The sequence below is a fragment of the Carettochelys insculpta genome, chromosome 3 (assembly GCF_033958435.1).
Source record: "Carettochelys insculpta isolate YL-2023 chromosome 3, ASM3395843v1, whole genome shotgun sequence".
In the NCBI taxonomy this organism is placed as follows: domain Eukaryota; kingdom Metazoa; phylum Chordata; order Testudines; family Carettochelyidae; genus Carettochelys; species Carettochelys insculpta.
In genome coordinates, this window is record NC_134139.1 from 82,047,504 (window position 1) to 82,064,669 (window position 17,166).

Below are 17,166 nucleotides of genomic sequence, written 5' to 3' on the forward strand. Positions count from 1 at the left end.
AAACTTGCCACCCATCACAAAAACTGATTAATTGACATATGTCTTAGGTCGTTTCTGGTCAATCAGCCTGCCACTACTTGTGCTAAAATGATAGCATCTATGTTAACTGGGGAACTATGGTGATAAGGACAGAAAAATGGGTCTATTCCTGGTTTGGAATTACTGTTATTCACACTTCACAAAGCAAAGATGATAGTGTCTAGATTTCAGTCTGAGATTTTAGATAAATATATCTAAAAAGGGACTTATTCAGTTATTTTACAACTGTTTGAGTTCATTTCGGCTTGATGCACTGTTTTACACGGTTAAACTGGTAACAAGATTTCTTGGTATACATATTTGGGATTAAGTATATATCTTATGATAGCAATTCTGAATGTCTCAATGTTACTCAAGTACAATAAAGACTGTGCCACTGGCCAACGAATTTTATTTTGTTTTACCAGACAGATTAATCTCAAGGTAGAATCCCTTCCATGATGATGTGTGAACCCTGTCCAGGTTAAGTTTAAGTTTATGATACTGGCAATGTAGTTTACTATTGTGTTTGCACTATTTCCCACCTCCACATCATTTAATTAAGAGGGATAAGGGTATCTGACCATAGAGCTTTTGTATCATGCCAAGCTCTATTTTGTTTGGGTTAAGCAAATTTAAAGCCAAAGACTCCCTCCCACCTTTTCCATTTAAGGATTATTTTAAAAAACACTTCAGATTTTGTGTGCATTTTCTCAATCAAATTCCAAACCCGAATGTATCCTACAAGAATGTGTGTTGTGCTAATGCTGGACCTCACTAGATATTTTCCTGTTTACCATTATTAACATTTACGTAAGTGTTACATTTGAAAATATTTCCTAGGAATTAATAGCTCACCACTTCTTGATAACCTTGTAAATGTCATTTTTACATAAGGTCCCAATCCTGCATTGTGATCTACTTGGGTGGAACTACTGCATTCACCCACTGAAGTCAACGGCTGCACCCACACAGATTACAGTGCGGGACTGTGATCTACTTCAGAACACGGTATTTTATATTGCAGGGTATATAATATTATCATTAATAAATTATGAAAATAAACTGAAAGATGTAGATTAAGAACATACAGAATTCACTCCAGCACCAACATGCTATGGTTGATATGTTTCCCTTAGCTGGGACATCACAGAATGATGCATTAAAAGATGTCAACAGCAAGATTATAACAGGCCACAGGATTCAAGGGGTCCATAAAGAATATTTTTAAAACAAGTTTACAACAGTTATTTGTTTATGGACTAACTACCCCCTATCACCTGATAAATTGGAGCATTCTGCCTAATCTTGGTTCATTTTCCTACTTTGCTCTTTACTCCCACATAAAAGGTGGTCTGTTGAATTGTTTTCTTTATCTTGGCATTGAAGCATCCATGCAGAATACAGTATTTGTTTAATCTGTCTAATAAGGAGAAGTTCATTGGGACTGATTCAGCACACACTTGCCACTGTGTGCATTCTGCCTGTAGCATTACATGAGTTATTCCCCAAGAATCAAATAAGACCCAGCCTTAAAAGATTTTTGCAGCAAAATAATGGACAATTATATCTCATGTGAAGCAATACCAAAGGATAGCACTGAGTTGCTGAGTGACCAACAAATTTCAGTTTTTATTTTTATTTTGGCATTTTGCGTTTTTAAAATCAGGTCTTTATTGGTTACATTTTCAAAACCCTGTCCCCACAACGCTGCCATCAAATCTCCTAGCCCTGATCCTTATAGACTTCAGTGAGACTGCACGAAGGAATGAGTTCTGAAAATTTGCAGGAGTCCAGTCTGGAGGATCAAACTGCAAAATTGAGGCCTTGGTGCAGACAGAGTATTTGTGCACACAAGTGGATGTTTTCCATTTGTACATGTTTTGCAAGTCAAACAGACATTGGGTTTTGAAAATGTAGTCTTAAGTGTGATTTTACAAAGTACCTTTTGTGCCTGTTTTTAACTAAGAAGTATATTTTCCCCCTAAAATATAGGAAAAATATTAAAAATGCAGTTTGCTCTATTATCTGACATTATTCTGAGAAATCTTAATTCTCCTAAGATTCTTCCCTGTTACAGTCAAGTTTAAGCAATGGTAATACATTTTTATTTCACTTTTCCAAAACAATCAAGATAATGAGCCTGAAAATTTCACATTAAAAATGTTAGAACTGAGCTACCCTGGAGTTTAGCAGAAGCAGCAATCAACAAAAAAATGGATCCAAACTATTGTTGGACATGCTGCCCTGTGAAAATGTTTGATTACATATATAGTTTTCATAGTACCTGCTTAAGAAAAGCTCCAGCTCTAAAAGCCTAAATGGAAAAAAAGTATACCAAAATTTAAATTACATCGCTATCAAAACCAAACAAAACACACAAAAGAAAATATAAGGTCAATGTTACATGTCTGAAACATAAATACAATGGGCCTTACTTTGCATAGCTTCATTCTGCAGCTGGATCCTTTGAACAGCAGTCAAAACTTGGTAAAGAGAATTCACGCAGTGATGTTGAAAGTCTCTTGAGAGCTCAAGAGCAAATGAATGGAGATCCTTCAGGTCTTGTTTAAATTTCTATGCAATAAGCAGAAAACAGCATCTTAACAAGATGCTAAAAAGCAGTTGGGGAACTGGTAAAATATCCATAATACAAATAATTACTGTCAGGTATGACAGCCAAAAAGAAGTTTGCATTTCACAAAATTAATAGATTTGTTTAAGGAACGATCCTGCAAGATGCCGAGTCATATAATTTCCAACTGACTCCTGCAAGAAATTCCTTAGTAAGTGGTCAGACCATCATTGCATCAGGCCCTATATGTGGAACAAAGTATCTTTTTACATTTTTAACAAAACCCAACACACTAACCGCACGTGCACTGCATGCTTATAACACACATATACAAATACTTAAAACTAACTTAGCTATTACTATGTTCTTACTATGAATATTTTATATACTTTGTTCAATAGCTACTTACTTAGCGCATCCTCAGACTTTTCTAGAATGAGCCATTTTTTCTGACTCACATGAAAAAATATAAAGATCAGATTCCTTTATAGTTTGGGATATGTTGTTTATTATTTCTAGACTACCGCAGTATAATGTATATTATGTGACTATTCAATAAGTGGGAAGAATACTCAGCGCATCTTACACTGACAGTTAAAAATTGAAGTAAGCATGTAAAAATTCCCCCAAATTAAATGAAAGAGAGAGGTGCGGTCTGAATGTAGGACTAGGAGTCAGGAAATCTCCTTCTCGGCTCTTGAACAAAGCACTTAACCAATCTGCAAAATAGGGTTAATAATGATTTCCTTCCTGGGTGCTATCTTTAACCTCTTTGATGATGAAGAAGTGCACAGTATTGCTAGTAGCACATTGTCAACACAGAATCACAGGGCTGGAAGGGACCTCAGGAGGTCATCTAGTCCAGCCCCCTGCTTCAAGCAGGATCAACCCCCACTAAGTCATCCCAGCCAGGACCTTGTCCAGCTGGGACTTAAAAAACCTCAAGGGATGGAGAACCCACCACCTCTCTAGGCAACACATTCCAATGCTTCACCACCCGCCTGGTGAAGAAGTTTTTCCTAATATCTAACCTACACCTTTCCCTCTTCAACTTCTGACCATTACTCCTTGTTCTGCCATCTGACACCACTGAGAACAATTTCTCACCCTCCTCTTTAGAGCTCCCCTTCAGGAAATTGAAGGCTGCTATTAAATCACCTCTAAGTCTTCTCTTCTGTAAACTAAACCAGCCCAAATCCCTCAGCCTATCCTCATAGGTCTTGTGCTCCAGACCCTTAATAATTTTTGTTGCCCTTCACTGAACCTGCTCCAGCAAATCCACATCCTTTTTATGCTGGGGGGGGCCCCAACACTGGACACAATATTCCAGATGTGGCCTCACCAGTGCCGAATAAAGAGGAATAACTGCTTCCCTAGATCTGCTCAAAATGCTCCTCCTAATACACCCCAGTATGCCATTAGCTTTCTTGGCTACAATGGCACACTGTTTACTCATATCCAGCCTTTCATCCAGCATAACCCCTAGATCCCTTTCCATCGTACTGCTGCTGAGCCAGTTGTGATGGAGTTCTGGGGTCCCCCAAGCTCTGCACCCTGTTCGCAGGCAGGAGAGTCTCTTACTCAGCAGGAAAACAGCGGGTTTATTAGCCGACAGGACACAGCATTGTACAGAGGAGTCAGTACAGCAGGCAGAGACAGCCAGTCCAATCCATGTTGAGGACAGGAGGCCCCGAGGGGGCCCCAGAGCTGGGGCCTGGCCCCCTCCTTTGTCTCTCTCTCCCAGCCCAGACTAACTGCTTCCAACTCCCAGTTCCAATTCAAACCCCTCAGGCTCCACCTCCTCCTTTGTCTGCAGTACAAAGGTGTTACCTGGTTGTCAGGGTTACCCTCAGCAGGAGCCCCACACCCTCTGTGAGCCACACACACACACACAGGTATCCCCCCCTCCATCACACCAGTCGGTCCCCAGCCTGTAACAATGTTTGGGATTCTTCCGCCCCAGGTGCGGGACTCTACACTTCCCCTTATTGAACCGCATCAGATTTCTTTTGGCCCAGTCCTCCAATTTATCCAAGTCACTCTAGATTCTCTCTCTACCCTCCAACGTATCTACCTCTCCCCTTAGTTTTGTGTCATCTGCAAACTTGCTGAAGGTGCAACCCAGTCCCTCATCCAGGTCATTAATAAAGATGTTGAATAACACCAGCCCCAGGACCGAGCCTTGCGGCACTCCGCTTGAAACAGACCGCCATCCAGCTATTGAGCCACTGACCACTACCCGTTGGGCCCAACCATCAAGCCAGCTTTCTATCCATCTTGTAGTCCAAGGATCCAATCCATATTTCCTTAACTTATGGACAAGAATGTTGTAGGAGACTGTATCAAAAGCCTTGCTGAAGTCAAAGGTATATCACATCCAGTGACTTCCTCATGTCCACAGAGCTTGTTACGTCGTCATAGAAGCCGATCAGACTGGTGAGGCAGGACTTGCCCCGGTGAATCCATGTTGGCTACTTTTGATCATTTTCCCCTCTTCCAAGTGCTTCAAAATGGATTCTTTGAGGATTCCCTCCATTATTTTCCCAGGGATTGAGGTGAGGCTGATGGGTCTATAGTTCCCTGGATTGTCCTTCTTTCCTTTTTTAAAGATGGACACTACATTTGCCTTCTTCTAGTCATCCGGTATCTCCCCCGATCTCCAAGAGTCTTCAAGGATAATGGCCAAAGGTTCAGCAATGACCTCTGCCAATTCCCTCAGTATCGTCGGGTGCATTAAATCCAGACCCATGGACTTGTGCACATCTAGTTTTCTAGATAGCTGAGAACTTGTTCCTTCCCCACAGATGGCTGCCCTCCACCTTCCTGTACTGCATCATCTAGGACCATCATTGGGAAGTTGACTTTGTCTGTAAAGACTGAGGCAAAAAAAAGCATTGAGTACTTCAGCTTTTCCTGCATCATCTGTCACTAGGTTACCTCTCTCATCCAGTAATGGCCTCACACCTTCTCTGATAACCCGTTTATTGTTCACATGCCTGTAGAAACCCTTCTTGTTACTCTTCACATCCCTTGCCAGCTGCAGTTCCAATTGTGCTTTCGCTTTCCTGATTACTGCACAGCATTCTCCAGCCGTATGTTTATACTCCTCTTTAGTCAACCTTTCACTATGAATTAATTAGGTGACCAATTTTAACGGTAAGACAATTAACTGTATTAAGGTTTAATAAAAGCTACTGCTTTACCTTCGAAAAGCCACAGAACTTAATAAGGTAAGGAATCCAGTGTTTATAGCTCTTTTGATAGAAAACTATCACAGTCCAAGGCTGCGTCTACATTACAAGTTCTTTCGAAAGATCCCACGCACTGTCTACACACAAAAAGTGCTCGTTTGAAAGTAAATTGAAAGAATGTGGTGCTCCTTTTGAAGTTGTTCTTCCACTCCTGTTTCAGGAAGAGAGCCTTCTTTCGAAAGCTTATTTCAAAAGAAAACATTTGGATGCTCTACAGGGCCCTTCTTTTGAACGAGCAGTCCTCATAGCACCTGCTTTTTTGATCCATGGCCCATTCTTTCGAAAGAGTGAGGCCTGTGTGGACTCCTTCTTTTGAAAAGTAGATCGCTCTTTTGATCTACTTTTTTGTGTGTGGATGCACTCCTACAAAAGAAGTTCTTTTGGAAGAGATCTTCCAGAAGGGCTTCTTTTGAAAGATCCCTGTAGCATAGATATAGCCCAAAGGTATAGCATCTCAATCAGCTCTGGCATTTTATTTACCCTAAAATTTAAAGTAGTATTACAAGCTTTTCTATGAAGTGTCATGCTAATGAGATTAGCACACTTCATTTATTAAACATCACATTCCTCTTTTCTGTTATTTCTCCTCAAAGGCAGTTCAGCTGCATTCTTTTTTAACCAGGCTTTTAGGCATCAACTCAGCGACTCATGTTCTTCTAAAACAAGCTGACATCTGCAAGTGTCCTTGAGAGACACTCACAGCTTTATGACCTGTTTGTAGTCAGTCAGTACCTTTTAACAGAGCTATAACATGGTTTAATACAATTGTGCAGGCAGCTCTGGTGTTTTCATTGCCTTGAAAATGAGGTCAGTTTCAGGTACTGTAAAACACATACATACTGACCAATAAAATATAAGCAACAGTTCATGGGTTCATTTGCACAAGGCCTTCATATAAGAAACTACTGATGAACCTGATGGAAGTGTCACCTGCAGAGGTTTTCAGGCTTAGGTTATATTTTAGAAAATATTAGCATACTGTCTTAGACTTAGAACGGTTTCTTTTTTAATATATTTTACATCTGCTATAGTATACTGAGTACCTTTGCATTATTACTAATGTTCTTTACCTGTATTACTCCATAAACTTGGATTATAATGGAGCTTATGGTTCGATGCAAGCTCTGTTGCTTGCCATGAACAAGGTAAAACTCTGCAACTTCATTAGCATCTCTTCCAATCAACCCTTGATGCTGTTAAAACAAAACAAAAAAAAAATTTAAGAATATAATTTTGAAGATTTGCCACTCTCAAAGGCTATGACTACCGTAGGAGCATATGCTGACAGAAGTGTCTGTCAGAAGAAATGGTCTGAGAAAACTTCTGTTGACAGAGATTGTGTCTACACATAAAAGCAGATCGATCTTTTGATCCGCTCTGTCGACAAAAGGGTTCCAGGAACATCTACATGGCTTTTTCATTGAGAGTTTCTGTTGACAAAACACATTTTGTGTGTAGGTTCTCTGCAAGTTTTGTTGACAAAACCCAAGTTTTGTCTAAAACGCTCTCTAATGTAGATGTAGCCGAAGTATATATTTTGGCCTAACACAGGAGAATTCTACATTAGCACCAGTAGAGCGCTGGCATTCAAATGCCAGGACCTCAGTTTAAAGTGGCCAAGCTGATTTTTATATGATGTGTAGAAAAATTAATATTGAAAATCTAAAGTGTAATCTTGATGCAAAAGCAATTTCATGTCCAAGTTCTGGGGAACTAAGAAGAAAAAATGATTTTTTTAATTGAACTGAAACTAAAACCTTCATTATATAAAAGGGCACTGGAAAGCAAAATCTATGCAGAAAAGAACTTGTGAAAATGTGCAGGGCAATATCCTGCATAATATAAAAAAAAATTCTCAGTCACAATCCTTGTATATAGACAGTCTTGGAAACACTAAAGCTAAATCCCACTCCCCAGGCTGTTGACATCTAACAATTCTTAACTAGCATTTGTTGTTTTTTCCCCTATTTCTATAGTGCACTTGTATCTACCAGTTAGTTCTATCTATAAATGACCTGTGAGTGCAGCTTCGTTGTTTAAATTAAGGTAGCAGAACAGTGTGCAGCAGCATCACTTCTAGTGACAATAAAGAACTAAATCTAATGAGACAGTGGACTCAATTTTCACCTTTATTTAGTGCTAAAGGTTCTGATTATTCTCCCTGCAGTTGGTTGTAATCCAGCTGTTCTCAAACTTTAGCAATGTAAGGGCCCTTTTTGATTTTAAAATTGTCACAGACCCCCATATCTCAGCACCAGCCCTTCCATTCCAGCCCCTTCCCCCAGGGCTTAACCGGCTCCACCTTCTCCTGCCCCCTCACTTCACCCCTCCCAATCTCTCCCCCACCATGTCAATACTCCTCTTTTTCCTCTCTCACCGAATCTCGTGCAGGGTGGGAATAGCTGTTCTGTAGCACGCAAGAGGTGCTGGGACAGAGAGGAGGTGATCAGTAGTGCTGGCTGCCCGAGAAATGATTCTAGCCCCTCCCTTGAATGTATTCTGTACTCTACTATCCCCCTCTCTTCCTATATGCTATTAAGTAGCTATTCTCCAGCATGCAGAAGATACTGAAATGGGGTGGGGAAGAGGGGCAGGAGAGAGTGTCCTTGTGGACTCCCAGGGAGTCAACAGACCTCAGGATGAGAAATACTCCTGTAATCAATTGCTCTTTTTACTAACAATTGGGAGCCAAAAGTAATATGGGAGACAGAAAGGGTCTCCTGCTTTTTGAAGGCTTTACTTCCCTCAAGTGTGCTCAAAAATGCAAGTTCATAAAACACAGCTTAGAAATAAATCTTCATTCCTCCATATCTTAGCGGGATTTTTTCTGTTATTGAATAAGAAATAGGTTGCACCTTCCTCATCCAGCACCCTCGGGACCTGATCCGTCCCAAACAAGGGAATTTGCCAGATGAAGGGAGGTCCCCTGCCTCAGACCCCCACTTTCAGCCCTAGTGGCCCTCTTCTCTGCATCTGGCCCCTGGCCCCTGCTGCAGTGATGTCACCAGCCCAACCCTACTTGACTGTGGCTTCAGTCCCAGTTGGGTTGCCCTCACAAGCCCCCATGGGCTGCCAGCTCCAGCCCTAGCCACAGAGATAGCATAAGCCCCACCAAGCTGCTGGTACAAGCACCCACCAAGCTGCTGATTCTAGCCCTGGCCAGGCATCTGGATCCTGCTGGCAAAAGCCCAGGCCAGGGAGCCAGCAAGGGAGCTGGACAGCCAGCTTCAGTCCCTGCTAGGGAACCGGCTCAAGCCCTGGCTAGGGAGCTGGGCAGCCAGCTCCAGCCCCATCCAGGAAGCTGGCATGAGCAGCCGGCTCTAGCCCAGCCGGGGAGCCAGCACCAGGGACAGAATCCCCTGGCTTCCCTGCACAGGGCTACCAGCCTCCTTGTTACTGGGCTCCTGCCTGCCCTTCTTATAGCAACCTCTCAGCCGGGCTCTCTGATCCAGTAAAATCTATGGTCCTACCAGATGATGGACATTACCAGATGAGAGAATTCTGTTTTTGAGAGGCGCTGCCTATATTCACAGTTTTTTGATCTGAAAGTCATCCAGTCTTTAAGCACTGCCTAATGTATTGCAACTCATAAGTTTTTGAACAAAACTATGTGACGCTAGAAATATAGCAGAATGAAAGCTGAACGATCTACGGATTCACAAAAGGCATTTCATAAACTGGTGTTTCTGTGATAGTCTTGACCAGCCAAAAATTCTTACAGCGCCAATAAACTGATCACATGGTGACTGTTTTTATTAAAATCTATTTTATAAAACGTGTCTCAGGATTCAAATCTTTTGGGTGCCATTTCTGCAAAGACTTACACATGTGTTTAACTTAGTGCACATATACAGTCCTACTAAAACAAACGAGCCTACTCATCTGCAAAATTAAGCACACAAATAAGCTTTTACAAGATTTAGAGCTATTTTATTTAGAATTTTGAGATTATTAAAATTAAGCCCATTTTAAAGATTTATTGTATTTTTTGCTTTTTATTCGCTATTTCTTCTAATTTTCTAAGGGTGGAAAATAAAAACAATTATCAGTTTCACTTGTTCTTTACAGTCAGTTTCTGTTCAATGTTACTTTCAGCTTTTACCTTTATTAGCCAAGCTCTCATGACTTATTCTACACATATAGTTTCCTCTTTGGATTTACCATTCTGCTGAAGTGTTTGCCACTCAGAATTTGCAGGACTGTGTTTTTCCCAGGAGAAGCTGAAAGTAAAACAGACTACAAACAAAGGAGAAACTATCAGTTTATTTGTATTGTCCAAATGTGGCCCCCATAAATCCATGCCTGGAGATCTAGTTGTCCTCACACAAGCAACTGCAGGATGAGAGCTCAAGAGGGAGCAAACTGCACCAAACTTACTTCCAGTGTAGATGTTCCCCTGTGCTGGCTGGTGTTGAGTGGGAAGAAAAGCATCACTATACTCTCAACCCAACCTACTGAGCAAAAGAGGGTCAGTAGCCACTTTGCAAAACCTACTTCTCCTTGCACATTGCTGCCTATGACACAGACAGCTGGCCCAAGGGTGTTTGCACCCCTTTACGCCTCTGTCAGTGCACCTGACAGGCAAACATCTAGCTGAAAGGAGTGGCATTGATGGTAGTAAAAGTTACATGAGAGTAGGCCTGAGGTTCAGCAAAACATTTTTCAGGAAGCATCTGCTTTCAGTGGAAAACTTCCTTTTGTCTTTAAAAGGTTTTGGCCACAAAATAGGCATTGTAGCTTGCTCTCCTATAATGCATCAGAAATCAGAATCAGGGACTCCTAGTTGCATAGATTCCTTTAAAAAAAAAAAAAAGAGGCTGTGTGTGATGCATTATGGGAAGTGTAGTCCAGCTACAGATTCCAGCCCACTGCGGAGAATGGGGACAAACAGCAAGCTAAAACTCCCATCAAGCACTACAACTCCAGGTTTTGGCAAAAATCTGTCAGTTTTCAACCAAAACCACTGAAAACTCGAAATTTCCCACAGAAAATTTCAATGACAAGTGCAAAAAAGTCTTTTGAATTTTCCTGAAAATTCCTATAAGGGCAAAAACATTTGCAGAAGCTCACTGGGGACTTTTGAATTAGGCGAAGAAAAAGTAAAGTGGTGAAAAATGAAAAGGATATTCAAAGGGGTTGCAAGACCAAAACAGTGATCCCCTCCCTCCACTCTATCAGGAAAGAATCTGAAGCTTATCCTGAACACGCTGAAACTAACAGATTATATTTGTCTATACATAGCTGTGTACTTGCATTTCTGTTAAGTAAAAACATGTTTCTATTGTCATTAATCATTTGGCAATGTTTCCTCCTGCTTGTGAGGCGTTCAGCATATTCCCCACATACTTTTGTCTCCTCCAGTCACACGGTATATTTACTAATTAAACTGCCAAAGTGAAATTCTGGAATTTATTCTTCTAGCACCAATGACTAGATTTGTGACAGACTGCCTACTTGGTCAGTCCTACAAGCAGAACACTGAAAAACTCAGGCTTGTCTACATAATGCCTTAATCCAGGGGTGAGCAAACTTTTTACGTCACCACCTTTTGTCCTCACAATTAGCAGGGGCTCCCCCAACCTGTCTAAAGTAATCCAAACTGATGGAAATTTCAACTGTGTTCATATTTAAAAAACCCTTTTGGCATGTGTAAGAAAATAAGTATGTAGAATATAAAAACTGTATTATCTGTATATAAATGTGCATACACATACATAAAAACAGTAACATATTTCAACATTTTTTAATGCGATGGATGTGCCTGAGACCCAGCAGCCAATCATGCTCCATTCCTTTATAAAATTTCACACTCCCCAAGGAGCAGCCCCCCGTTGCCCCACTTTGCACACACCTGCTTTAATCCACAAACGAGAGGTGTAAATTTTAGGTCCTATTAGGATGTCTTGCACTAGCTCACCGGCATAGACTCTTCTGGCACACCATACAATTTCCCCAGTGCACAATAATACAGTACAGAACTACATTAATGCACAACAGTGAACTTTCAGTGTAAGCCAGCAAGGGTCACATGAATCTGCTCATGCGCAACTAGTGCAAACTGAAATCCGACTAGTGCAAACTGAAATCAGACTAAACACCATGCACACAAGTCTTTTATACTGGTTTTGGCTCTGGCAGAGTGTACAAGACACATTATTTCATCTGATGCATCTTAACTGCCTAGAATGGTCTCCATGTTACATGCTGGAGATCAAAAGGTCAGTTCACATTCCTAAGCGTATCTTCACTAAACACAACTGAAGTATATTTTCCTGAAATAAAGTACAGTGTTCTTTTGTGTACCCAGCAAACGCCAGCTCAGTTGCACCATCTGGGTTGTACTCAGGCCTTATTTTTTTTTAATTAAATCCAATTTCATTCAGCACAGTTAACCAAGACAGGTTGAGGGCAAATGGCTTTCCTGAGGTCACACAGATATTTAATTGCTCAGCCTGGATTAGAATTATTAACTGACAGTCACTATTACCTCTGATCCACACAGCCTTTCTTGGTCTTGCACAACAAACAAATGATCAAATTTCTTTAAATCGCTAGAGACCTAGCTTTGAAGAGTCAAAATATTATTTATGAGGACTGTGCATTATTTCAATAATTGCTACAGAACCAATTAAGAAAGTGGGTTAGGTAAACCATAACTAGACTTTTCCAACTGCTTGTATGATATTTTGTTTTACTGCCTCCAATGCAAGACGCATAATGTACGAAGATAGTATGAAGACACTCAGAGCATCTTTGATAAGCCCGTTAATTATGAAGTGTACATTCTGAAACCTACTTAAGTCCACATATTTGAAAAGTGTCCTCCTTTTTGTAGTTGTAAACTGTACACTCATAATTTGAATTTTGTGCATTCAGTTCAATGACAAGCAGAAATCCAGTAATTTAGTGTGAAAGTGCTTAAATTTGGGCATTCTTGTTTACCCCTCAATTATTTTTAGAAGGCATGAAGCTACAGGCAAGTATCCCAGTACTTACCCTTCTGAACACTTGATTTGCACCTTCAATTACAGCAAGTGGGAAAATTTTGCCAGCAAAATTTTGAATTCAGATTAAGTGAGACTGTTCTCGCCCATCCTTTGAAAGTTTACCCCACAGGAAAATGACAATTTAATAATGAGAAAATAGATTGCAACTATTTTGGTTTTAGGTTATGGGTTTTAGCACAACTCACAAACATAGATACATCTCCTCCGACTTTACAAGAGTTTAAACATGCACAATGTAACTACCTCTGCAAGTTTCAGATGAAGAAGAGCATTTTCTGTTTCCAGCACAACTATTCTTTCTTCTTTAGCCTGGAAAAAAACAATTGATAGGCTCAGTTCCACATCCTTACCCTTAGCAATAAAACTGAAATAATAATTTCTGAATGTAGTCAAAAATAATTATTTGACAATCATGTACAAGTACTTATTCAGCAACACAGCTACTGCTGTATAAGAAGTTGGTGGGATATAATAAACTTCCATTACTCTAAAACAAAGCAAGCAGTCTTGTAGCACTTTAAAGACTAACAATATTATTTATTAGGTGATGAGATTTCCTGAGACAGACCCTCAGCATTCTCCAGGTCTGAAAACGCGGGTCTGTCCCATGAAAGCTCATCACCTAATAAATAGTATTAGCTTTTAAAGTGCTACAGGACGGCTCTTTTTGTTTTGTAACAAGCTCACAAGTCATTAATTGAGTGTCCTGCCAAGCTGAAGTGCTCACTTAGTGGTATTCAGATTCCTAATGTCTGTTTTGTACCTGTTCATACTTTGATGAAGGGACTGTCCAGTTTGTCCAATGTAATGGCAGGGGGGCATTGGTAGCACATGATGGCATATATCACATTAGTGGAAGTGCAGAAATATGAGCCCAATGGTGTGACTGATGTGGTTAGGTTCAGTGATGGTGTCCCTAGTGTAGATATCCAGCCAGCGTTGGCAATGGGGTTTGTTGCAAGGAAAAGTTCCAGAGTAAGTATTTCTGTGGCATGGTGTGTGGTTATTAGGGAGCATTTTCTTGAGGTTGGTTGGCTGTCTGTAGGAAAGAACAGGCCTATCACCTATGAGAATGAGGGATCTATTCCAGGACAGGTTGTAGATTGTCAGTAATGCGCTGGAGGGGTTTGAGGGCTACAGGTGATGACAAGTGGTTTTCTGTCTTTTACCCTCTTGAGTCTATCCAGAAGTAGCTGGCTTTGGGTATTCGTCTGTCCCAATGTTTCTTTACTTCTACCAGCACATAATTAAGTTTTTAAGTGCTTTGTTTTCCACAGATACAGACTAACATGGCTATCGCTCTCAGACTTTTCATTCATATGTTTACATTAATACACATATTTATAATCAGTTAACATAAATAACTCCCATTAGTCTCAGAGGTGTAGCTGTGTTACTCTATAGCTTCACAACCAACAAACAGTCCTGTAGCAATTAGATTGCCTATTACTGGTTCTCACCTTTTTAAAAATCAAGACCTACTTTTCCATACTGGTAGTCCCTTGCAAGTTAGCTGCTTTAGTAAGTACCGTGGGAAAGTGTGGGAGGTATGACGCCTCTTCGCAACTCGGCTGGGTACAATGCTCAGTTGTAAAAGCCCTATGCTTATTATTTCAGGCTGTTTGAAGATACAAATAGGCATCACTGCATAAATTAAAACTCAGTTCTCCTTTGAAAGATAATCTCTGCAATCATATGGCTAGAAATACTTTAAAAAATAATGAAAATGGCTAAAAAGGAAGGTTCATAGGAGCTCCAGACTGAGAATGCTTTAGTCGACTCCAGCTTAACATACATCTTTAATTTAATCAGCGACTGTACTGCTCATAACAATACTCAAGTTCTTGCTAATATGTGCAGACATTACTGCCATGCACCCAATCTTGTATATGAAGGATCTGTACAGATTATATTTCCCCAGTACTGCAGAGAAGTAAGTGCTGCTGAAACAAAGACAATTTCCTAATATTGGCACCATGAGTGTTGTTTTTTTTTCTTCCCTACAAGCTAAAATGAGTTGGGAATGTAGATTATGTTCTTCTTTTCAATTGCCAAAAGATGCTAAAAAGGCATATTAACTGTGGAACCATAAGTATCTCAAGGTCTCAGCTTGGATTCAATTTTATATTTCAGTTTTTGGTGAATTGTGATCCTAGTTCAGATGTCCAATGATGATTAAATGTTGGCATAGATAAATATTTCACTGGTACACAAACCATGTAAAAAGTGAGATGGATGATTATAAAACATAAACACAATCCACCAAAAGTTACATCCAATTTTGGTGCCACACGTGGAATATGCTTGGGTGCTGGTCACCATTCCCCACCTTCAAGTCCTCTAACTGCTCCTCTGGAAAAAGGCACCTGAGCCCTACCAATGGAATTAATCCTACAATACTTGGTGCAGCACTTCAGCCTGTGCATTTGAAGACACTCCAGAACATCAGCAGCCTGGTGTGTTCTGGAAGTGAGTAAGAGATTCAAGTAGCATCTTCCATGATTGTAGCAGCTACTGATTCTGACATCTACAGAGTCAGGCAAACATCACAGCACTGGTCACATTCAAGTCATGTTTTCAAGGTTTTCTTTGTAATGAGAAGGGCTACCAACATATTTTTGTAAGGTGACTGAGGTTCTGAACATCTCATGTTTTTCTGGGAGAAAGGTGACAGGCACAAGTTTCCGCTTGTAGTGGGTGCATTGCTAGGCTGAATTGCCATGGCATCCAGCTCCACAGCTCACGTGGGATATTAGTTTCCAGCTCCTCTATGGGATGGTGGGCACAGATGTTTGCTTGGTGCAGAGCAAAAACTACCCTGACACCTGCCCCTTATGTGGTAGGGAGACCCTGGCACATAGCTATGTAGGATATGTCAGATTGTCGTATCCTGGTCAACTGTCACCTGGAGCTGGACAAGATGGCCATTTACCATTGCAACAGAAAGAAAATGGAGGTGGGGGCGCAGGCTGGAGGAAGATTCGGGACAGTCTGCAACTGCAACTTCCCTTCCCTTGTTTGACCTGGTCTCCAGTAGGTCCTCTGTGCAGTGCCACCGGCTACCTAGAGCCTGAGGGAGGGGAGCGGGAAGCCAGGAAGGGGGTAGGTAGATGGGCTCTCTACTGTACACCCTCTTTATAGCCCCCCCGCCACACCTGTGTCCCCTGCCTGTTTTTCCCTTCATGCTCACCCTGGACTAGAGCCCTACCAAATTCACAACCATTAAAAAGCCCTCACTTTATCCTGCATCCACTGATTTCATAGGAGAGAGGGGATGGGGTGGGGGGTCCTGACTCAACTGAGAATTGCAGGGAGGGCAGAAGGTTATTTCGGGCAGGATTCCCGTTATTCCTGCCCTGCCTTCGGACCAGAGGTGGAAAAAGTACCCAAACAGGTCTCTGAGTGAAAGCACAGCCGCAGTTACTGCTGGATACTTGAACACAATCAAGATGTCATTCTGTCCCATGAAAGCTCATCGCCGAATAAATCATTTTGTTAGTCTTTAAAGTGCTACATTTCTGCCGCTTTGTTTCGTTGGAGTACAGATTATCAGGACCACCTCTCTGTTACTACTCAAGATGTCATCTGTGTGCGTGTGCACACGTGCTTTTCATCAAGTAGTTTTCCAGAGGGACACCGTGACTCCCACTCAAGTACTTTCCACCCCCCCTCAAAGCAGCTGTACTTTTGCTCAAGTAACTGTGGGGGGGTCCTTTTTTCACCCCTGCTTCGGAGCTGGGCGACCAGACGGTGGCGGCTGTTGCACAGGCGACCAGCTTTGCAGGCAGCGCCGCCCCGGCAGCAGCATGACAAAGAACAGCAGCGCTGCAACGTTCCTCCCCCCCCCTCCATTACACCACCCCACAGCTCCGTTCTAGGTCCGGCGCCCACAATGGCGCCGCTGCACGTAGGGGGCCGCCTGCGTGACGAGGGAACCCTACGGCCGCGGTGCCCGGCGCCCAGCCCCCGGTCGCGGCCCAGCGCCTCCTCCACCCGCGCCCTGCGCCAGCCCGGCATAGGGCGGGACTATGACGTCGCCACCATGTAGCTCCGAGGCCGGGAGAGCGCCTGCTCTGCCGCCCTTGGCCTTTGACCCGCCCCCCCCGAACGCGGCACGCACTCACGCGCAGCTTCTGCTCCAACTGCCGGACACGTTGCTGCCACACGCTGCTCGCGCTGACCCCACAACCTGGCCGCATCCTGGTGCTAGCGCCAAGCGCTCGCAGCCACCACGCAAGGAATCGCTTTGAATCGACCAATCAGAAACCAGGATGAGGCTTCGCTCTGGTTGCTACAGAGACAGCGCTGGTTCTTC

At 42.1% G+C, this 17,166-nt stretch overlaps 1 protein-coding gene across 1 annotated transcript in view; it reads right to left on the reverse strand.

Annotated features, from left to right (window-relative positions):
- The window catches only part of KIF25 (kinesin family member 25), a 74,313-nt gene extending 57,263 nt beyond the window's left edge, over positions 1-17,050 (reverse strand). Inside the window, exons 1-4 of the mRNA XM_074988675.1 lie at positions 16,976-17,050; positions 13,095-13,160; positions 6,915-7,037; positions 2,457-2,595 (exon numbers count right to left, since the gene is read on the reverse strand). Of these exons, the coding sequence (XP_074844776.1) occupies positions 2,457-2,595; positions 6,915-7,037; positions 13,095-13,160; positions 16,976-17,050 (403 nt within the window). The remainder of the gene's footprint in view (positions 1-2,456; positions 2,596-6,914; positions 7,038-13,094; positions 13,161-16,975) is intronic.
- Positions 17,051-17,166: the final 116 nt, after the last annotated feature.